General features: G+C 47.2%; 1 protein-coding gene across 4 annotated transcripts in view; it reads right to left on the minus strand.

Moving 5' to 3' along the window:
• LOC146833312 (pentraxin fusion protein-like) overlaps positions 1-24638 on the minus strand; it is a 213326-nt gene that overhangs the window by 10447 nt on the left and 178241 nt on the right. For 2 of the 4 annotated variants that reach the window (XM_085601032.1, XM_085601029.1), the window contains 2 exons: positions 16836-16865; positions 9931-10686 (listed from right to left, as the gene is read on the minus strand). In XM_085601032.1, coding sequence (XP_085457158.1) covers positions 10070-10686; positions 16836-16865 — 647 coding nt within the window. In that variant the 3' untranslated portion in view covers positions 9931-10069. Of the gene's footprint in view, positions 1-9930; positions 10687-16835; positions 16866-24638 lie in introns of those variants that run through there. The other 2 variants (XM_085601030.1, XM_085601028.1) reach the window with 1 other exon arrangement.

The following is a 24638-nucleotide window of genomic DNA, read 5'->3' on the forward strand; positions in this document are numbered from 1 at the left end:
GATGGTGGATCAGAAGGTAAGGAGGAAGCGCCAAAAAATCGTTTTGCAACTTGGCTGTTGCAAGAAGGCAGATGAGCACAGGCATTGGTTCTGCTGCAAGTGTAGGGAAGTCCAGTAGATTATCTTCCATGCACAGGATTAAACCTCTTCCGACCAATAAAACTCTGTTTTACTATCTGAGAAACCACCCCCATTCACAGTATTAAAAGCGGCAAAACAAGCCTAAGAAAAGGTCACAAAAAGGAGGCAAAAATACTCTTTGGTGCCAAATAAAACAAATTATGATCATTGAACAGAAAAAACACTCTCCTCTCCTGGTGGTGGGTATACAGAAGCAACTAGTGAATGCCAATCCTTTTGAGGACTACTTTCATTGTATTATTTACCATACTACTACAGAAAGCTTTGAGAAATGGGAAATATTCTGCAGACTCTGTGATCTCAGTTGAGGAAACATTTTCCTTTCATAATTCTCTTTTATTTTCGTCTTATTGGGCGGTAAAGTGCCCACTAGAAGCACACTTTGTCCTTGAAACATAGTCTTTGCACGTGGATGATTTTGAGTCCTCTTTGGAATGTGGGTGAAAATTCTGCGTGGTGACATCTGCAAGGGAGAGCACATCTGCGCTGGGGTAGGGAACACTTTCGAACAGAGTAACTCTTTTGTAGATCCACCCTACAAATTCTCGTGTAGTACAGCTCAGTGGATCTGCATGGTAATTGCACAGTAACTACAACTTTTCACAGTGTAACTCCAGAGTCTTCCATGTGTATTCCATTACTTACCGGGTATGTGGTGAGTTTCTAGTGTTCCAACTAGTTTAATAAAAAGCAGGTTAACTGTTAATAATATCTTTCATTGAAATTAAGGAACAAGTCCTCGGCTTTGCGACTAGGTACAGGGTAAGTACCCCACGAGTATAGGGTACTGAAAAATAGAAAGACACCAGCAGTCTAGGGATCATTGAACTGCTTGCAGTTTGAAGACGTAAGTCGAGTGTAGCCTTGGGCTGGCGAGTGTTTTTGTCAAGTTCTCTTTTGCAGAACTATTGCCTCTTGCCCTGTGACCCTGAATAGAAGAAGCTGCATTGGTGTCTGCTCTTTCCCATTGGGAAGAAGTGACTCAATAGCAGCTGGAAGGAATATCTGTGCATGTATGTGTAGAAACGCAGCCGATGTGTTTCTGCGCCTTTGATGCTTTGACTTCAGCATTGAGACCCTCTCGGGTATGTAGCGCGCTTTACAAATGCAGTGATTGATTGATTGATTGACTTCGTCAGGTACTCTTGTGTGTTTCCTTCCTTTTCTGTCTCTCACTAAAGCTGTTGGTCAACGACCCTCCCGAGTGGTGCTCTACATCCTGTGTGTCAGTATCTGCATTATATAAATTGCCACAAATCCCTCCCTGTGATCTCTGATGTCCATTACTTCTCTGTAGTAGTGTGGGGTGTAGAATGTAGTTACCAATCCTCTCACACCTTTATAGGCCCAGAGAGGAGAGACAGCAGCAACCCGTGGTCTGGGCTGACCAGAGACTGCTGGCTCAAGCTGCCTTCACAGTAGGGTTACTGAGTATACCCGAGGCACATGAGGTGGCAGAATCGGAGGACGAGGAAAAGGTGGAGCTTTTACGGGGTGAATTGTTGAACCTACTGATGTGAGGATTCAATCAGCCTTTCCTCATTACATCATGCACGCGCTCTGGCAGCTGGAAGGCCCCTCTGCACGCTGATTAATGGAAACCGAGCGAGAAATATTTTCTACACTTTGGCTTTGATGTGTGATACACCACTTTTAATGCGAAAAGGTATGCAGTATGAACAAGGTGATTTTCCCTGGATGTGTACTGTGTCAAGCTATTCGAAGGGAAGGGTGAAATCTGCCACCCACAATTGGTTCCAAAGAACAAAAAAGTGCTTGCAGCAGGTTTATTCTTTCAAAAACCACTCACCTTTACTGCCGGAGTCGTCGCCATCCACAGAGGGGGACTCCAATCCCCAGCCTGCTTTGCTTCACGCTTGGAGGCGCTGACGACAGCTGCTGTACCCGGAGGCGCTTAAATTGAAATTGCAGCTCCGCAGCGCGGGCACCGCTCACCTTTGCTGCCGGGGTCGCCGCCATCCACAGAGGGGGACTCCAATCCCCAGCCTGCTTTGCTTCGCGCCTGGAGGCCCTGACGATGGCTGCTGCGCCTGGAGGTGCTGAAATTGCGGCTCCCGCAGTGCGGGCGTGCCCGGGCCAAGGGCGGGCCCATCTGCACCCATCCTAGACCGGACGAGGCTGGGGCACCCCCCTTGGCTCCACACATGGACTATTGATAGAGGGAATGAGAGAACTCTGCAGGCAATCCCAAGGTTAGTGCTCTCACAATTGTCCATTGTCTGTTACATTCCTGAAAGCCAATAAGACTTATTCCACCGCAGGCGACTGGTTTAAAACGAGTCATGGGAAAACGTACCCCCCCAGGTGAAAGGCCCCGCTACCAGGCAGAAAGTCCCATCGGCTCCTCTAACTGCTCAACCGACCGCAATCGATAAAATGCGGCAGCGGGCAATTGGAGCAGTGTCCAATGAAATCGAGCACACTGAGAGACGACTCTCTCTAACTCCGATTCTCGTCCCGAGTCCAACTCCAACGGAGCCAGGGACTCCGCTCTCTATCTTTAACACCAAATGTGACTCTAGACCCAGAGCCCTCATATGCACGAGTCAAGACAGGTCCTGGTAGTGCCCCTCAGATCCTCCTGGGAGGTGGCGCAAAGAAGAAAGGAGGGAAAAGGAAACATGTTATAAACAAGGGAGCAAGGCAGAATAAACAAGCCCCCGACATGTCATCAAGCCAGCCCCTGGAGGGACAAGAAGCAGACGAGCTGTTGCAGAAGACTTTGGAGCACCCGTCATGGGTGTCTAATCTGGTAATGGAATTCAAAGCCCACTTTACTTTGACTATAAAATCTGAACTCGATGCTCTAACAACACGTATTGATAATCTATCATATTTGATGGACCATTGGGTGGGCAAAGTTGAAGCTATTTTTAACAAAATCGAGTCTACAAACGCCCCCCCCCCTCTCCTGAGCAGGTCCTGCACCAAAGCAAGGTAATACCAGCCATTCTCGAGGATTTACCTCTCCCTGTAGGGTCTAACACAATTGTGCGAAAGGATGTAGTTCCCACTCCTAGATTGCCCGCCCCACAGAGCAGTGATTTAGCTAACCCCCAACTGAGGCCCCTCCACTGTGCCCCCCCCGAACTTCTAAACAGGCACATACCAATTACATCAGGCCCCTCGGACCAACAACAAGTCCAAAATGACCAAGATGCTAATAGGACCCCCTCATACACTAAATTAAGAGAAACCAAACCCGTACTACCACGCATTGATTTGCCCCCAGCCTCTACTCCATACGTCATTGTTTTAGCTGGAGTACCTGAGCTGGAAAGAGGCCCAGGGGAGAAACACTCAGAACTTAAAAATAAATGCATTCATTGGTTAAACAAATATAGGCCTCTTCCCTATCAAGACCAAAGTGAAATTTTACTCACTCGTAGTGTAAGCTGGCTGGGGTGGAGGCGAAATGACATATCTGGGGATTGTGTTGTGATCAATTTTAGGGATGTCTGGGCTGTTCAACACATCTTAGACTGGGGTCATCTAAGGGAGAATGGGAATATTCTCTCCTTGCCCCTGGGATATTTCTATACCCCCAGACATATGCAAGACAAAGAGAGAAACATGGCTAAGGGTTGGGGGGCGAACGATCAAAACGGTGCCAGGCCAAAAACAGGATGGGAACGCCCAAAAACAATAATGTATAATATACCTGTTAATAATAGATTTAGCTCCCTGGATCTGGTAGATTGACTGAACTACTCTAATAAATGGCCCACTAATAACAAAGAGGCCTAAACGGGTAACATGCACCTGGTTGGCCTCCCACAAAAGAAGGGACAAGAGAGGGAAAAAATAGTCTTGGAGAAGCTCTGTGAGGATAGTGTTTTTACTCATACTTCCACCCCCTCTAGTACTTCAAATCAGGCTAATGAAAGTAGCCAAAAGGGAAGGGTAGGACACAAAGACACACATCAAGTTCCATCAGAGGAAAGGGCTACCACTCAAGCCTCCCCAGTTAATACAGTGGAACCACAAAGTACCCGGATCATATCCTGGAACATAGCAGGCCTTAACTCGAAATTGGACTTCTTAGATTGGGGGGCATTTGTAGACCAACATGAGTTATGCCTGTTCCAGGAAACATAGTCAAAGACAGATTTATTTAGAGTGGGATATGTGACGTATTGCACTCCAGCAGTTCAGGGGGCCAGGGGGAGAACCTCGGGGGGGGGGGTCTATGCACCTGGGTAGGTGTATACTTGGGATGCAATGTTAAACAGATAGAGACCCAGTCCCCCGAAATCCTGTGTATTCTTCTTTCCTTTCACAATTGCATGAGGATTGCAATAATTAATGTCTACTCACGGCCAGTAAGCTATGGACAATCGTCCCACACGCTCAATTACCTCTCCTCATTCCTCCCCACCCTACCGGATAGTTGTCTGATAGTTATTGGAGGGGATCTCAATTGTCAATTTGAGCCCTTGAACGGCTTATCCACTAGCATTACAAGCGCGGAGGACTCTATATGGTCAATCCCAGAACCTAACATCCAACCAACACGGGCATGGACCCCTCTAGTATTACAACTGAATGCAGTCACACTTAGTCACTCATTAAGGGCTTGTAATGGCTTATTCCCATCCGAAAGTCCCGGGAATTCTACTTTCAATAGACTCGGGCAGGCATCAATTCTAGACTACATTTTGGAAGATGTCAGCCTTTGGCATAGGGTTATTGATTTTAAGGTCGTCTTTCGCCATTAGAGTGATCATAACAGCATCTCAATCCATACTGGCAAAAAAATCACCAGGACCTGTACTCTACATTGGCAGATTTATTTTATCATCGTAACAGGCCCAGGTCAAAATTTAAACCAAGGCACCCATGGTAAAATAAAACATGTAGGGTAGCCAAGCAAGCCCTATTAAACTCTATCAGAACGAACGATAGATTGCTAATCAAGGAAGCCAGGGATCAATATAAAAAAACTATAACTGGAGCAAAAACTAACTGGGAAAATGAAAAATGGGACGCAATATAAACAGCATTAGACAATCACGACATGAGAGCCTTCTGGAACTTAGTCACAACGGGGAAATCCGAAGGCCAATCGGCTATAGGACCAAACCTAGGGGAAGAAGTTTGGAGAACTCATTTTAAATCTCTATATTCAAGGCCCGCAGAGGAAGAGGGAGAGGACAGGGTAAAATCACCCACCCCAGATGCGAACGCCTCAAATTTAGATGCTCCCCCTTGTACAATGAAGGAGATCACAGGGGCATTGGGTAATTTACTCCCAGCAAAAGCCCTGGGTTGGATAGGATACCTGGGGACCTATTCCGATCCGAACCCGTAGTCTGGGCACCCTACCTACGGTTATTATTTAATGCCGTTTTACAAGGTATGGCGTTGCCCCCCACTTGGGCCGGAGCCGAAATGATCCCCATTTATAAAAAGGGCTCTCCACTTAATCCAGCAAATTATCGCCCCATAAGCCTTATAGACGTCACTCAAAAAATCTTTGCTCGCGTACTTCTGGAGCGCCTGCAATCTTGGATAGAGGAAAATAACATATTAATGCCTTTACAAGCAGGATTCAGGGCCAGGGCCTCCACTATTGACCAGATCTTTAGATTACAACCTATCCATTGGAAAACTGTGGTTTTAGAGGGTGGCAACCTCTATCTCACATTTGTGGATCTTAAATCTGCGTTTGACTTGGTGCAGCGTGATCAGCTATGGGGCACCCTTCTCGACATGGGAGTACCCGAATATCTTTGTCACCAGCTGAAACGCTTGCACCAAGACAACTATGCGAGAATTAGATATGGTAGAAACTGTGAATTTTCCACCCCTTTCCCTGTAGAGAAAGGGGTGCAACAGGGATGTGTCTTGGCCCCAAGACTCTTCTCTCTGTTCCTAAAAGGCTTAATTGAAACTTTGTTAGCTGGTAAAGACATTGACTCTCCAAGGCTGGCGAATCCCAAAATTCCAGCACTTATGTTTGCGGATGACACGCTCCTACTTTCTAAATCGCCCATGGGCATGCAGAGGGTACTTGAGGTATTTAGTTTCTTTTGCAAGAAGAGGGGACTGGAGATCAACCTCCAAAAAACCAAGTATATGGTTTTTAATGCTAACACTACAAATTGCCCACATCCCCAACTAGATGGAAGGGCTCTAGATAGGGTGTCCATTTTTGATTACCTAGGGATCGCACTCACCAAAAAAATGGACTGGGGGCACAAATAAAGAAGGCTAGTCTAAAATTGACTCAGTCCACAGGGGGCATTCTAAAAATAACCAAAAATTGCACCCATAAAGTGATAGGTCCACCAGTAGAAATCTACAAAACGTAGGCCAGGGGAGCTTCATTGTACGGGGCAGAATTATGGGGCCATTGTCCATCCACTTCCCTATCCATGCCAGAGAACTTATTTCTTAGGCAACTGCTGGGCCTCCCTATGAGTACCCCATTAACACTGCTCAGAATGGACTTAGGGATTGGCCCCATAGCCGATGTAGTTTCCTCTATACTTCTCCTATACTGGCGTCGCCTGTGGAGTACACCTGAACTAGCTGACTATAAAGAGGAGTTGAAGGATGTCATGACCCTTCTTGGTGCAGGGAAACTCCCCTGGCTAGCTTACATCAGGAATTCCTGTCAGGCAGTACGGAGGGCAAATATGTGGACCACACCAGAAGAGACCTGTCCCACAATCTCCAAAAAGGCACTACTCGACTCCCACAGAAAACATAAAATGGCCCTACTATGTCAAGGGACCAAACCAAGTAGCCTGACTTCCAGGTTTCTGGACATCAAGCAGCAATACAGGACAGAACCGGCACTTGATCATATCCAACCATTATTGGCAAAGAAACTTTTTCTTCAATTTAGACACGGGGTGCTCCCGCTCCGAGCATTTACTAACAACTGGCAGGGAGCCCTCAAACTTGATTGCCCAGGGTGTAACCAAGTTGAAGAAACTGAACTACATGTCCTTTTCTTTTGCCCGCATATGGAAGGCCAAGGTCTAAGTGGGTGTTGCAACTCTGTAGAAACTTGGGGATCAGATACTGCACTGAGGCCTACAGGCTCCTCAAGTATGAAACGGACACACTTATTGTGTTCGCCACTTCTAGGTTTCTCTACTCGATGTGGTGCATTCGCAGAGCAATTTTAAAGAAAACTATTGTAGGAAAACCCTAGCATCCAGCACCCTCTATATACGCTGCTATGCCATGTTTGCACATATCTACCGTATGATTACTGTTATCGCAAATTTTCTCCCCTCGGTTTTGCTCTTTCTTTATTTCAAAATGTTTTATATTACCCCTTTTAATGCATTTTTTAACATTGTTACAACCATCTACTAGATAAGTCAAAAGTTTTTTAACATTTGTTAGGAGCCTTATATATAGCAATGAATCGGCTATTTGTTTTAATATACAATATTTTAATCCCCCTGCACTTAAGGTAGAACACTCATCCCTTGATGATTATTGTCTTGTACCCAAGTTTAGCATTGAGTGATGCTGCGAGAGAGCGCATCCAAGAATGAATTAGAAAATTCTCCACAAACCAGATTCGTATCATCTTTTAATATAGCACCAATGTATATAAACTGTATGATGACATATTTTAATATTTCTCCTATGATATATAAAATCTATTGTATTGTCTTTTTCTTATGTGCTTTTATGACCATACGGTCGAAATAAAGCTTTTTTGACTCTGACTGACTGACTTTATAATCCTATCTGCTTGATATGACTTGGCTCATCAGACCAGGTGTTCACATCCTCAAGTATGCAATGGTTTGAGTGTCTGAACGTAGCCTAATGATGAAGCGCAGGAATGCTTCCGCAAATGGAGGGTTGTATATTCGAGTCTGTAGTTTAGGAAGAACCTACAAGTTTAAGTTCAGTGAAAGGGAGCATTGAATGAACAGTGACCCACATTTAAGGTCCGCAGTATTCACTGACTCCTGTAGCAAGACTCTGGCATTTTTTGCTGGATGAGTTGTATGGAGTGTCTTGTACCCAACAAGAATGGCTGCATGGAAAATGGATGGTGAATCGTCACTGCGGCAGGTTTCCGTCACAAATAATAGCTGTGGGTTGGAATCAGTTATAGGATCCCTGATTTTGAGGCATTTGTTAGCACATTGTAGCAAGCTCTATTTGTTTTACCAATGTTTGTTATCAGTGGGGTCACCTTGAGATCCAAGGAGTATCCTTACACTTCGATATACTATTAGTAGTAAATCTACATTTCCCTATAAATACTTACCATAGATCTGCAATGGGCTGGAGTGAGTATATCCCAGGACTGGTGGTGGCAGGCCACACTGTAGCATTCTCCATATCTTAGCATCATATATATGCCCCCCACAGGTGCACCAGAACAGCAATGTCTTTGTTGGCACTGATGCAGCTCCAGCGGGTGGCACACCAGATGGGAACATGCATAGCTCTCATGGGTCAAACACACAAAGAGTTACCTTACCGATACAAATTAAATTCTCCTTTGATTCACCTAGCCTGGCGGATGAGGGGTGATACCCTGAAAACAGCCCCAGGATGCTTGTTTCTGGTCCAGGGAGGACCTGTATTGGCAGTTTGGGCTGGTCTGTTTCCATGAGGCGCAGGGTCAAGACTTATTTGCATATTGCTAGGTCTAAACTGGGGCTGCATGGTGACCTAAAAAAACAATGGATTAAACCCAGATCATTGTGACTGGGGGTGAATGTTTGCATTCCTAACCATTCCGCCCATCATTTGTTCCTTTTGCCACAAATTTATTTTGCCATGCATCTTTTCAATGTATTTTTTACGTTCCTTAACATATGTCATAAACTTTGGAACCCTGTACCAATTGGGTAACTCAAAACAACTTTTTGAACCACCACCTCATTAAACATGCTTATATACAAAACCTTTTAACAAACTCTCATGGTTGGTATACCAGGTCTGCCTGTGACGGCTGAAGGTAAAGCCTTGCACTTATTATGGTCCTCCTAGCTCTGAATGAGGCAACAGTATTTATACCTTTGGACTAATGATTACACCACAGTTCTGCACTAGACATCAGTGTACGGTCTTGGCACCAAGTCAGCAGTGCTAATACCCTAAAAGATCTTGCAAAACCATGTGTATATCCTAACACGAGCGGTGACATATATCACTGTGGCACCGCAGTCGGAGTATCTCAGTACCATAACTGTGGCCCCCACGTATGCACTGAACAGCTGTGCATAGCCTAGCACTGAGCGAGGGGGCACCCAACGGTTTGCATAGGACAGCAGTTAATATATCCTGAAAACGAGGGCATCTGATGTCTGCACTGTGGGAGCAGAGTTTATATATTGGCACCATAACAGTGGCCCTCCACATCTTCACCCTGACCGCAGAGTCTGTGTGTGTGTATATATATCAGACAGTAGTGGGTATAGCCTAGCTCTGAAGTGACATCCCAGGTCTGGCTGTGGCAGCAGTGAGTATATCCTAGCACAGGGTGACATCACAAGTCAGGGTTGAATATTAACACGTATCCCCTTGCACTGACTGTGGCACATCAGGTTCTAATTGCACAGCTGGTTGATTATCTTAGCACTTAGGATTGCACACAAGGGCTTCAATGGACATCTGTGGATTTATCTTGGCACTGAGGGTGGTGCACAAGGTCTTCATAGAACAACAGTGATTATGCGTACACGCTATAAGTGTGGCATCCAACATGTGGATTACAGCAGCCTCTGATAAAAGTCAATTTAGATCCACTCTCATGACACTGAGAAAAGAAAAGCATACTTCTAAGGATGGATTCATTTATTTCCGGTTTCTTGGTTATCTTTTAGTCCTAAAAGAACTGACAGAAAGAGATCACCAACTATCAATCTATATGCGTGCTTACTAGCCTGTTCAGCTGACTATCACATATTGCACCTAATTATTCACTCTTTTTACTCTCTTTAACTTTCACGTTCCCTTGAATCTTGTACGACAGGGACCTCCAGTCGAGGACGTTGCCTTCCGGGATGTGATCTCCAAAGAACACACGCGCGATGATGCCTTTATGCAACTTCCTGTTCCACATGTACAGGTCCTTGATTTCTCCTACGAAGCTTGAATTTGCATAGAAAATGCCCCTGACTGAGTCCGGGTCTTGCCCCAGCATAAAAATACCCCCAGGGTTAATGCGGCGGCCATTGCTGTAGCGGCGAGGCCTGGTTGGCATGCCGTTCACGAAGGCTTGAACGCGGCTGCGCCGAGAGTCCCACGTCAGGCAGAGGTGTGTCCACTTGAGCCCCAGCCGGGGGATCTGGAAGTATACACCTGGGCCGCTCAGGTAGAAGCCCAGGCGGCCATTCTTCTCCCGATTGAGGTTGAGCGCATAGAACAGGGACCTGTAGGCGAACAGGAGGATCTCGCGCCCCTTGGGCGGTAGTGACGTCGAGATGCGCATGCACAGCGTGAACGCCCAAAGTGGTATCATTTTTTCCGGGGTAAGGATGACGTAGCTGTTGTTGGTTGCCTCTGGAAATACGAGCGATTTACCATAGAGACCTGAAAAAGTCAACAGTACTTTAATAAGTGTTTGGTCAAAAATAAGGCATGGAAAGGTCGAGGCAAAATAGGAGAGAACTTGTAGCACTGAGGTAAGTTGAAGGCCTGCTTCTGTCTGAGGCGCGGAAGGGTACACCAGCCTTCTAAAACTGGTGGCCCACAAAAGTGTTCTGTTTAATCTCAGTACAGCTGAATATAGTGTATAATGTGATTGCTACGTGTTATATTCTTTCATGTCCATGTAGCATGTTCTGGCGCGAAAGTTTTCATAGGGAATGTTATCCTGAAAGCATCACCACAGACAATGGTCCACAGTTCTTGGCTAATGAATTTCAAGAATATCTGAAGGAGCATGGTGTGAGACAGAATACTACAGCTGTTTACAATCCAAGGGTAAATGGAATGATTGAAAGGTTCAACCGTGTATTGAAAGAATGTATACAGTTGGCTGAAACGGAGGGTGTGGATTGCAAGTCTTCTGTCAAGAAAATGTTATGGAACTACCGTAACACACCTCATTCTGCCACTCGAGAAACTCCTTTCAGTCTTCTCAAGGGCAGAATGGCGTGTAGTAAAGTCACACCAGCATGGATGCATAGGGCAACCTCGAGGTTGGTTCCTAGGGAAGTTCTGGAGCATTGGGTAAGTGACTACCAATGCAAGTATGCTCAGAATGACAGAATTAAAGGTCGTACTTGTGAGTTCAAAATTGGAGATTGGGTGAGAACTTCGCTAGAGGGCATTCCTAAAATGGGTTCATCCAGGTGGTCCAAACCTAAAGAAGTGTTGAAAGTTAGTGGCAATTGTGTATGGTTGAGTGATGGACAGAGGTGGAATCTAAGGAAAGTAACTTTATGCAATGATCTTGAACGCAATATCTGGTTAAATAAGAAATGCAGCATTAGTATTCCGAATGCTAATGATTCTAATCTACCTGTTGTGAAAAAGAAAATTGTGGCTGACTCACTAGTCACACATAACCCGGGAATCAGAAGATTATCTGGTCGCATTATTTGTAAGCCTAATTGGCATAAAGACTATTATTGTACCTAGTATATATATGTTGTTCCATTTATTTTTGTTGTTGTTTTTATTTTATTTTTCTTTGGTTATTTTGGGAAGGGGGGATGTGTTATATTCTTTCATGTCCATGTAGCATGTTTTGGTGTTCGTGCAAGATCTTCTCTAGGTTCTAGAGTGTGGAATTGAGAGGAGATCTGGCCGAGCTGGGAGGAAAGCGGACGCTTCATTTGTTATGTCCTTAGGGTTGTATCGTAATAAATCTTCTTTTATACTATGGCAGCCTCATCTTCTGATTATTAAAACAACTTCACTGTAGGTGATTTTGTTGTACAGTGTGACCCCAGTGCTGGTGAGAATATTGTAAAGGTTGGCGACAGTGCAAGTAGAGAGTAAGCCAGGTGAAGCTGCATGTATTCTACATTTCAACTGTACTGTAATGACGGGTACCTCCAGTGTGTCCATGTCTTGTATAGGCGATCTGCAGTGAAAGCAGCACAACTCCACTGAAGGCTATATTGTTATATGTGATTGCAGTTTAATGACCGAGTAACGCCATTGCAGGCGACTAGGTTTCGCAATGTGACTAAATTGTATTTACTGACACCAGGGTAGGTGAGTGCTGTGTAATTGCAAAGTAATATTAGTGTAGGTGAGTGTAGAGAAACATCAGAGTAGTATGCTGTGTGGTGGGACAGCAGAGTAATTTCAGAGTAAATCCGAGTGTTATTTGAATATATTGGGTATCATCACAAACACAAAAGGTGACGAGAGGAACACTTGCGATTTGTGCAACCACTGGCAATCGCTTGGGTAACGTTCCAGCCCTTTGTTCTTTTCCCAACCACGCCACCTCAGTTTGGACCCAGCCATGTGCAAATCAGTCTTCTCCCTGCTCCAACATGATTAGTCCAACCCGAACTGCCAGACCCACCCTGAACCAAAACCCAAGAAACCGACTGCAGTGTGATTGCATTGGAATTATGCAAGTAGGCAAGTATGTAATGTACTGCAGTTCCAGAGTAACATCGATGGCGGTGAGTATACTGTACAGTGTGACAGCAATTAATTTATGAGTAACCTACCTGTATGTTAAATTATTTTTTACAGTGTGACCGAAGTGTAATTAAAGAGTAACTCATATATAGGTGAGTAAACAGTGCAGTGTTAATACAGAGTAACTGCAATGTAGTTAAGTATTTTGTACTGTACAACTACAGGGTAAGTAATGAGTAACCCCAGTGTAGTTAAGTAAAATGCTTGGTAAGTCTGCATTGTTATTACAAACTAATATCAGTGCAAGCGTTTATATTCTAAGGTATTAGTATTTTCCAATTTGAGGATAAATCCATTGTAGATGAATATGTTGTACAGTGTGACTGTAGTGTAATTACAAGTGAGGGTGAGCAGTTTGTACACGGTAGGTGCAATGTGATTAGAGTAACTCCTGTTCAGAAGAGTGTCTGCATTAGATCTCAATATTACAGCTCATCTTCAGTGTTCCAGAGTATTCTTGCTTTAGTTCCACATCACACAGTGTGTTGGCATTTGCATACTTACCTCTGTATTGTTCACTGTTGAACAGTGCACCAGTAGAGGGACAACAGAGTGTACAAAATGCTCTGCCAAAGTGAAGCAAGAGGTGAGGGGAATTGCAGAGGTTTGAAGTGTCAATCAACTTTGATTGAACATCTTATCTCCAAGCTTCTGTTATTTCCCAAGTTGTACGTGCACTCAGATCATAAGTTAGGCAACCCATGGATGCCAATAGGGGAGGAGGAAATAGATGATAGCCACAGGACTAGGGTAGGTACCCTACTACCTCTGAGACCGGCCTTTCAAGAGGGGATAACACATCCAGATCCGGAATCAGAAGTCACCAAAGCTGCCTTAGATCATAGAACAGCAACTTCAAGAGCAGACTGAGTTTTTCCATCCACCCAAGACATCAAGCTTGAAATCGGGCCAATGAGAATGCTGTCCTATGACTGGAAGAATTGCTGTCTTAGAAAGCATAGGAACACACAAAGATACAATTACATTACTACCGAATTTACAAAGTACCAATGAACCAAAGGGTATTAGCAATTGGTCCTTGTGACCGGGGCAAGAAAAACATCTAGGAAGCACCAGGCCTCGATTCAAAGTAGTTGTGTTGACCTCCAGTGCTACGCTCTTATACCATTACCATTCCGCCATCACCTAGATGCATCTGCTTGGCATTTAGCAGGCATCCTATCCAAGCTCAAAGCAACAGGAAAGCATATCTCTCTTTTGTTTACAGGAAATTGTTACCAAGAGATTCCTGTTATATCATCAAAAATAAATAATGTTTGATTGGACTTTCAGAAATTGTTTCTATAAGTTTGGAGAACTAACGTCAGCGTTAAAACGGACCGTCAAATCAGATAGCGGCTCCGCTGCTGAAGAGACCACCAGTCACGCACTTTAGATGGGCACATCTCTAGAGGGGTTTGACGTGACAGGTCTCATGATAATGGTCATGGGATGCCGATGCTCCTTATAGCCTCTTTTACTAAAGAAACATTTGTGGCGTCTGCCACCCACTTCTTGTCAACAATTATAGATTTAGGAAAGGGCCTGTAGTGGACGTGTCCAAACCATGAGGGTCTGTTGCTTCTATGCATATGTGGTTATTGTCTGCCAGATAATATCATTGTGCACCCAGTTTCCTTTGCAAGAGAGCATGAAAGACTAGTTGGCACACTCAGAAGGGGAGACATCCTTCACATTGCATTCCATTACAACGCGGTCGCTACAACGTCTTGCTGTAGGGGGCAGAAGGTGTTGGATTTACAACCCAACACCTTCCCTGCTGTTGAGCAAACTGAAGTAGGAATATTAAATTATGCTATTCCTAAAACCAGCGCACCCCCTACAGCAAGTCGTTGTAACGACTTGCGTTGTAAAGGTATGCGGTGTAACAACACCGGTTGTTGTAACCACCGAGTTATAATGGCATACGATGTATCACATGCGATGTATCATCGCCTATTCCTCAGAAGACAGTCACTAATGCATTGTTCATGGTGCGTCATCAGAAGGTAATGGGGAGGAGTCCACGAGTCACTTTGTACCTTGGCTGTCACGAGAAGGTAAGTGAATTGTAGGGCACTGCATTGACTATGTGAATAGTGAGAAGTCCAGTAGATTGCATTCCATCAGAGTTGGATTGGGATCAAAAATAGGCCTGGGCACGCTAAAAAATAGTTGCCCACTTTTGTGGATTGCCTTTCTGCAATGCACTGCTTTGGGGACGTTTTATGAAAAGTAGGGGGGAGGTCTCTGACAGAGGCATGTTTTGATAAGTTCACTTAAATAAAAAAAAGGCACAGATTAGTTCACACTGGTAAACCACACCTGAATACAAGTGAGGCCACTTCAGCTTAGGCCCCCTACCCCGCTCAACCTGCATACACTAATGAGCCAGCCCAGCGAGAGAAAGGGAGTGACACCTCTGCCCCGTTGGTAAAAGGGAGGTAATAGAGACCCATCTGCCTCCAGAAAGGCCACTCAGGCACCCACTGGGCTGCTGGCGGCATTCGAGCTGCACAGATACCACCCAAATCAGCCCCCAGACTGCCCAAAAAGCAGCCCATAGCTGGAACTCGGATACCGGCCCCTCGGCCATTGCCCGAGTGCCCGCCTTACCAATCCGACCCTGTATTCCATGCAGAGGTTAGGAGCGGCCCGTGTAAGAAAGAGCAGTGGGGCGGGAGTCACATTTTTTCCTCGTCATCTGTCGACTCCCGCCCCACTGCTCTTACCTGCACGGGCTTCTCCTCGTAGAGATGTAGTCCCCTCCAGAACCATAAATTATCTGTTCAACCCCACAGGACATCTGCCAACATTACAAAGTAATAAAAGCCTTGGATAAAAAGAGTGTGTATGGTTGCAATAAAAAAAGGTCAAAGAGCGAGGAATAGAAATACAGTTTGGCTTCCAAATATAAACTATAATCATTGAACTTGCGAACTTCAGAACCTCCACTCCCCTGTCAGCATTGAGGTATGGCAGGAGTCCCCTGTCAGCATTGAGGTATGGCAGGAGTCCCCTGTCAGCATTGAGGTATAGCAGGAGTCCCCTGTCAGCATTGAGGTATGGCAGGAGTCCCCTGTCAGCATAGAGGTATGGCAGGACTCCCCTGTCAGCATTGAGGTATGGCAGGACTCCCCTATCAGCTTTGAGGTATTGCAGGACTCCCCTGCCAGCATAGAGGTATGGCAGGACTCCCCTGCCAGCATAGAGGTATGGCAGGACTCCCCTGTCACCATTGAGGTTTGGCAGGACTCCCCTATCAGCATTGAGGTATTGGAGGACTCCCCTTTCAGCATTGAGGTATGGCAGGACTCCCCTGTCAACATTGAGGTATGGCAGGACTCCCCTGTCAGCATTGAGGTATGGCAGGACTCCCCTATCAGCATTGAGGTATGGCAGGACTCCCCTATCAGCATTGAGGTATGGCAGGACTCCCCTATCAGCTTTGAGGTATTGCAGGACTCCCCTGCCAGCATAGAGGTATGGCAGGACTCCCCTGTCACCATTGAGGTTTGGCAGGACTCCCCTATCAGCATTGAGGTATTGGAGGACTCCCCTTTCAGCATTGAGGTATGGCAGGACTCCCCTGTCAACATTGAGGTATGGCAGGACTCCCCTGTCAGCATTGAGGTATGGCAGGAGTCCCCTGTCAGCATCGAGGTATAGCAGTAGCACGCAGTGAATGGCAGCTCATTGCAGATCTACTTTCCCAGTGTCTGGCTAATTTTATCGTCGTGCGAAAGCTTTGAGAATTAGGAAACATCCTGATTTACTTTCATATTACTTGGCCATAGAGTACAGATGCTCATGAATATACATATAAAAAGACTGCCAAGGCCAAGCTGTGTACCCAGAGGCTGAGTTCTCTTTCGAGTGAGTGAAAATTCTGCGTGGCTGCATCTCAAGAAGAGAGTACCTCTGCATTGGGATAAGGAACCCTTTAGAACCGTAGAGTAAAACCCGACAGTAGTTCCTCGCTACACATTCTCATGGAGTACAGCACAGGGAATCTGCACTATCACTACATAGTAACTGCTAAACAAGTGTCTCCTATGTACTCCTTTACTTACCAGGCATCAGGGTAGTTCCTGGTGTTGTGTCTAGGGGAACAAGAAATGAGTTTAGTGTTAACAGTGTCGTATATTAAAATTAAGAAGCAATTTTTCTGCAATGCGACTACGTAAAAAGTAAGTACCCTGTGAGAACAGAGTAGCAGAGCAGAAAGACAACAGCAGTGTAGACATCATTTGACTGCATACAGTGCAAAATATGAACAGCAGTGCCTGCTTTGTAAAGACGTAAGTCCAGTGTAGCCAAAGGCTGCAGAGTGTACTTCTCAAATACCCTTCACTAGATCTATTGCCTCTTGTTCTGTGAGTAAAAGAAGCTGCATTACTGTCTGCTCTTCTCGATCGGCGAAAAGCACCTTGGTGGCAGCTGAAATGAATAGCTCTGTATGGACATGAGAAAATGGAGTATATATGTTTCATATATGGCACACTGTTGTTCTATGTAGTACCTTGACTTTGCCAGGTAGTCTTGTGTGTGTTCCTCCTTCTGTTTCGTCAGAAATTGGATTCTTATTTGGTGTGTGTGACTGCCAACCCCAAGAAATAATCTCAACTCTTGTCAGAGTGAACTTTCAAACTCACTAAATTAACCTGAGCTCAACCACCTCGTAGCTATGGATAGAGTAGGCAGGGTGAACATAAGGCAGTGTGAAAAATATTCATGCAGTATCAAAACAGTAATAAAGTCAAAACGTAAAACAATGAAATCCTCAAATCGAATTAGAAAACTTGAGTAATATTTAATAAACCAAATGGCACTAAAATGACAAAAATCCAATAAAGGAAACAATGGATGTGAATTTTTTAAGTACAAAAAGCACCATAAAGCAGAAAACGTCAATTATAGTCGATGGCCACGGTAGACTCGGACCTAGATGCAATTTGAGTCTGATAGGAAAGGAGCATGGGTTGGATACACTTAGGTGCCGATTACGATCCGGTAAGAACCGGGTACGAACCGTCGGTCGGAGCGTTTTCCCCGTCCGACTCGTACCCGGTCGTAAAACTTTACAAACATGGAATTACGATTCGCACGGAAACACCATTTCCGTACAAATCGTAAAAAACACCGACCGACGAAAATATACATACGAATGTGATCCGGGAATGCTGCGACGTGACGTCGGTACGCTTTCAGGCAGCGTTTCACGACCCAGGAATTACGATTCGAACCGAAAGCAGTCCGGACGGCAATATTTTCACGGCACCCAAAAAGTGCCGGAAAAGCGAAGTACGGCGCGAATCGACCAGAGTAGGTGGCCCGGTACGCACCGTACCCCCCCCCCAGCCCCCGTACGTACGCGCCGACCCCCCCTCCAGCCCCCGTACGTACGCGCCGAACCCCCCTGTATGTACACCCGTGTATGTGTCGAACCCCCCCGTGTACGTTCGTGTCGAACCCCCCCGTGTACGTTCGTGTCGAACCCCCCCGTGTACGTTCGAGTCGAACCCCCCGTGTACGTTCGAGTCGAACCCCCCCGTGTACGTTCGAGTCGAACCCCCCCGTGTACGTTCGAGTCGAACCCCTCCGTGTACGTTCGAGTCGAACCCCCCCGTGTACGTTCGTGTCGAACCCCCCGTGTACGTTCGAGTCGAACCCCCCGTGTACGTTCGAGTCGAACCCCCCCGTGTACGTTCGTGTCGAACCCCCCCGTGTACGTTCGAGTCGAACCCCCCGTGTACGTTCGAGTCGAACCCCTCCGTGTACGTTCGAGTCGAACCCCCCCGTGTACGTTCGTGTCGAACCCCCCGTGTACGTTCGAGTCGAAACCCCCGTGTACATTCGAGTCGAACCCCCCCGTGTACGTTCGTGTCGAACCCCCCGTGTACGTTCGAGTCGAACCCCCCCGTGTACGTTCGAGTCGAACCCCCCCGTGTACGTTTGAGTCGAACCCCCCCGTGTACGTTCGAGTCGTACCCCCACCCGTGTGGTTCGACACGAACGTACACGGGGTTCGACTCGAACGTACACAGGGGGGTTCGACACGTACACGGGTGTACATACAGGGGGTTCGGCGCGTACGTACGGGGGCTAGGGGGGGTTCGGTGCGTACGTACGGGGGCTGGGGGGGGTCGGCGCGTACGTACGGGGGCTGGGGGGGGTCGGCGCGTACGTACGGGGGCTGGGGGGGGTCGGCGCGTACGTACGGGGGCTGGGGGGGGTCGGCACGTACGTACGGGGGCTGGAGGGGGTCGGCGCGTACGTACGGGGGCTGGGGGGGGTCGGCGCGTACGTACGGGGGCTGGGGGGGGGTCGGCGCGTATGCGGGCACGTCTCCATGGTTGCTATGGGAGTTCGGTGCGGACGGTGTTTTTACCATACGGTTGTGAGTTCGGACGCACGGGTGGGATCGTGATTCCTCGGTCGGACTTCACCTTTCACATTTGTACGGTAAATCGTCCGAGGACGTGTCGGACACATTTTCCGACCCGAGGACGTGTGGGGAATGATTCCCAATGCGGTTCGTATGGACTTTTTACCATGCGAATCGTGATTGCCAGTTCGTACGGCACTTGTACGATTCGTACGGTAAAAAGACCGGATACGAGTCGCACGGGGAAATGTTTTACCGGATCGTAATCGGCACCTATGTGGACCCACCTAATCAAAGATTTTGCCTTCTGACATAGTCCTTTAGGTCCCATTCGACTACAGGAGTACACTTCTAAGGCCCATAAGACCTCATGCGAGGTACTTAAAGATTTACAAGGTGTCAGGCAGAGGTCAACAGCAGGATCCAGTCCATGTCCAATTGCAACTGGTCAGCTGGGTACTTCCAGGAAAGGCCTCTGGTAGCTTATTGTATCCCTGCGGCTTGAAAGGGGCAGCGGCGGCTCGTCCGCTAAGGTGGAGGAGCGTCACCACACTACTCTGTGACCAGTTCAAAAAGGAAAAATAAAATGATAACACAATGTTGTTATCATTTTATCTTTCTTTTATGGCTCAGCTGGTTAGGGGGGCGGGCTGGGCTGTCACAGAAACTGGGGGAAGAGTAGTGAGCACTCTCTTAAGTGCGCATGATGATTTGGCTGGCCGTCTTGGGCTGGCCAAATAGTCATGCACCCTTTTCATGTTCTCCACCGGCTGAATTACACAGTCTGGGTGGAGAACATGCACAGCCCCCCAGTCCCTCTCTGAGCGCCGAATCATGGAGCTCAGACCAACGACCACGCTGCTGGCACGCAGCGTCGTGAGTGGCTAGAGGAGTTTGGGAGCCTACCTGGCTCCTTCTTTTAGAGTCCTGAAGTCAACCAAAGAGGACCGAGAGGCAGCGGCTGGCTTGTGGGTATGTTTTTGTTTTTCATTTACCCCCCCTCCCAATCCCCCTGCCACACCCATTAAGTAGCGGCCGCCACTGCTAGCGATTTACCATATTACCCTGAAAAAGTCACTAGTATTTTAAAAACTATTTGGTCAAAAATAAGGTATCAACAGGAGCAAAGGCATGGAAAGGGCAAAGCAGAATAGGAGAGATCTTGTAGCACCGAGGCAAGTTTAAGGCCTGCTTCTGTCTGTGGGGGCACCAGCCTTTGAAAATTGGAGACCCACAAAAGTTTTCTGTTTAATCTCAGTGCAGCTTAGTATAATGTACAATGTGATTGCTGCGTAATTAGAAAGCAACATCATTTTAGGGGATTTCGTTGTACAGTGTAACCGCCGTGTGACCCCAGTGCAGGTGAAAATATTGTACAGGTTGGCGACAGTGCAAGTAGAGTCAGCCAAGTGAAGCTGCATGTATTTTACAGTACAACTGGGACTTTGTAGAGTCCTGGATATATCAAAAGGTTTCCTGCATTGCACCAGATGTGGGGATCTCCTGTGGATTCTCAGTGAGCACATTGTCTAATCCTCTGAATGGCCTAGCGGCAGGACGAACCTTAGTGTGTCAAGGCTCACGGCCATCATGGGTTAAAGACAGAGTGCCTAGGAGTATACAGCAAACAACAATAGACCAATTTACTGCCTCTGGAGCAGTTGGGGGCCAGCCGATGGATGGAGCTGGGGGGATTGCAAGATCCGCAGGGCCCAATGGAGGCCCACAAGCTAGGGCTCATTGAAGCTTCGAGTGCCACGGTGCAAGCGAATATTGAAGTCATCGCTCTGGATGTCAATTTGTTGCGGGCGGATGACCGTAAGGTGGCTGAAAAGTTTGTTGTCATGGAGCAACTGGTGTCAAAATTACAGGAGGCGATGACAACGCCGAAGGCCACGGTGGCTGCACTAGAGCCTCAATTGCAGAGGATGAGAGCAGAGGATGCAGAGGCTCGGTCCCATAGATGTAATTTGAGGTTTGTGGAATTCCCTGAAAAAGCTGAAGGCCATACATCTGAGCAGTTCCTGGAGGATTGGAAAAGGTCATAGATCGCAGAAGCCAGTCTGTCAGAGTTGTTTGATGTGGATTGGGCTCACAGTCTCCGCTGCCGCAGGGAGGTGCCCTGAGAACTATTATCACAAAAATCCTCAATTACAGAGACCGAAATTCTATTCTGCAGGAGGTACGGCTGAAGGGTGACCCCACGTTTGAGAGCCAGGTTTTCCAAAGATTTCCAGACTACACACGGACTGTTCAGCAGGAGCGACAGACCTTTAGCAGAGTTAAGCAAAAGTTTGAAGCAATGGACATCAAAAATACGCTGCTCTCCAGCCAAACAGTGCTTCATGAAGGCCTTTCACACTTTTTCACGAGGCCAGAGGATATCTGTGACTGGTTGGAAATCTGAGGTGTTGGCCAAATCCCAGTCTGGACCCCGTGGGAGTCCCGGGAGTGGACTGGGCAGGGGGGGCTGACTGGCACAGTCGTGAAGAAGAGAAGCAGGCAACGGCAGTGCTCTCTGTCCAATGCAAAGGTGGTGGTGTGCCGGAATGGCATGCTGGATTCGAAATGACTGCATCAGGAAAAGGAGGAAGCCAGGGCACTGGTGGAGATGGCCACCTCTGCTGTCTCTAGGGAGATTGGTTCGGTATTGGTGGAGTACAAGCAGGTTCCTGAGACTGAGCCATATTTTGTCTGACTGCCTAAGCCTGGCTCGTGCTGTCCACCTGCAGTGGACCTTCTGTCGAACCTAGGGTGGTGAGGGATTCCTCTCCTGGAAGTGACATCCTACGGACACGGTATTGAATATAGCCAGCGTGTGCTCTGTACCAATGAGAGTGACTGGTCAGACTTTTGCCTTGTTGGGCCCCACATGGGGACATTCTTCCTTCAACAGGAGACACGGGTGCCTGAGTCCAGTTAAATGGGCGGGCTCTGGCTAAGTTTGGAGCTCCCCCCTCGCGTTTTGTGTGTGGTGATGACTGTGTTGTGTGAGGACAGTGTGCTGGTATCATAGGAACCCCATAGCGACTGGACTGTGACTCAGGTTGCTACTTAGTTACCCCAGGCTACACATCACTTTGGGATATATTTTACATTTGGGAAGAGGAGTATAGATTTTGTTGCACATTCATACAGTCACAACTCTTAATTGGCTTCTATTGGGGCAGGTGGGTACACCATGGCTTGGAGACAGAAGTTTAGCTTTGTTGTGTTTACCTGGGGAGGGAGTCAGATCTGTGTTTGTTCAGTAGGGTTTATTTTCTTGCAGTTTTCAGTGTTTCCTGCTCCTGTGGGGGGTGCGGTGGGGGATGGGCGGGGGTAGTAGGTGGTAGGGGTCGGGGGGAGGAGGGCTGTGCCTGGTCCTCAGAACTTTGCTGTTTAATTATTCCTGAGGGAAGGGCCTACATGCTTTCTCACATGGGATGTAAGGGGCCTGAAGTCATTTGTTACACTATTTGAGACACATACCTACCTGAAGCGGATGAGGGTGGATATTGCTATGCTGCAGGAGACACATCTGATGGATGGGAAAGCACAGAAATTGCAGACAAAGTGGAGGGGACAGCTTTACTCCTCGACATACTCGTCATACGCCACGGGGGTCTCCATTTGGGTTGCACTCAGGATCCCATTTCAGCAGTGTAGTCACACGGCAGCCATAGAGGGGTGATACGTTCTGCTGCATGACATGTTGGATGGAGTGGAGTAGTGCCTTTTTAACATATGTGCACCTAATACTGATAACGGTGACTTTTTTGAGATGCTCAAGACCAGACTTATACCTGTGGGTGGGGGATTTCAATTGTGTCCTGGACGGTCGTATGGATAGACACCCACCCAGACTAGAGACCAAACCAAATATGACCTTGAAGCTGCAGGAGACCATGACCAGACTGCAGTGTGTGGATATATGGCGAGAGCTTCATCCGACTGCTAGGTAATTCTCCTGTTACACCCCTACGCACCAAGCCCATAGTTGCTTTGGACAGTTTCTGTTGTCTATTGATGGTATGTTGAATGTTCAGGGAGTGAGCTACCAGGTGCGTTTTCTCACAGACCACACTCCCCTGCTGTTGGAATGCAGACTGGGCGGTCATAGACTTCATATCTCCTTGAGGAGTCTCCGTTTAGAGTCTCTAGGAGACCCGGAATATAAATTGTACATGTAACTAACAGTACAGGGCTCTTTCGAGACGAATTGGAAAACTGTGGGTAGCCATGCCTCAGAAAGGGGCACTTTCAAGGTAGTTGGGAGGGGGAAAGAGCCTCAGCAAGGTATACGTCACCAGAAAAAAACTGGAACAGGAGCTGCAAGAAGGGGTGGCCCTCTTAACCCGACTGCAGAGACAGGCGGTAGGTCAGGTAGTGGATGAGGAGACTCTAGCGGAGGCATACAGTTGGGTTGACAGCATCTGGGACCGCCTTGGCTGTCATTTTTGACGGGATTACCGTCAGAGAATACACGGGGGGACCGGTCTGGCCGAATGTTGGCCTGGCTCCTTATACATGAACGGCATCCGCAAATGATCCTTTTCTTGACCCAGGTGAGCTGGTAATGGGACAGGCAGCGATCAATTTGACCTTGCCAGACCTTCTGGCAAGGGTATATGTGGCCTCTTTGGGGGATGTAAGGCACAGTGTGGAGACATTCCTAAATATGGCCATGGTCTCTAGACTGTTGGCGGACCAAAGGGAAAGCCTAGAGGAGGACAGGGTGAATTGCAGGAGGCCCACCGAGACATGGCTTGAGAAAAGTGCCCGGGACCTGACTGCCTCCCCGAAGAATATTATCAGACATATTCCGCTGATCTACTCCTTAACCTCCTAGAAACCCTGCATGAGGCAAAATCAAATGATACTCTGCCTGTGCACATGCAAGAAGCTTTCTTAATTATGCTTCTAAAGGCAGGTAAAGGCCAGAGGGACCCAAGATCCTACTGATCACTATTCATGCTTAATGTACACAGCAAATTGCTTGCGAAAGTACTTGTGATGCATCTGGGTTGAGTGGTCTGACACGTAGAACATACTGACCAGTGTGGCTTTATGTCATGGACGGGCACCCGCATGAACTTAAGGCGTCTTTCTCATGTCATGATTGCCACTAGGGAAGCAGCGGATGAGGCAGCATTAGTTGCTCTAGACATAGAGAAGGCTAGGGGCTGGGCCTGGGTTACTTGTCCTAGGTTCACCTCTTATACACGGAGCCTAGGAAGAGGGTTCATACTGGACAGGTAGCATTGGTTGTGTTTCGTGTAGAGAGCGGAACGAGGCAGGGATGCCCACTGTCCCCTGTCCTCTTTACACTAGCCATGAAGCTGTTGGCAATATACTTGAGGAACGAGCTCCGGGACATGGGAATACAAGTGGGAGACATGACGCATATAGTTTCCATGTACGCGGATGACTATATGCGACGGATCCAGAATGATCATTACTGCCTTTATTACATCTTATGGCTGATTTTGGGGGAGTGTCAGGTCTG

The sequence above is a fragment of the Triturus cristatus genome, chromosome 4_2 (genome assembly GCF_964204655.1).
Source record: "Triturus cristatus chromosome 4_2, aTriCri1.1, whole genome shotgun sequence".
Classification (NCBI taxonomy): domain Eukaryota; kingdom Metazoa; phylum Chordata; class Amphibia; order Caudata; family Salamandridae; genus Triturus; species Triturus cristatus.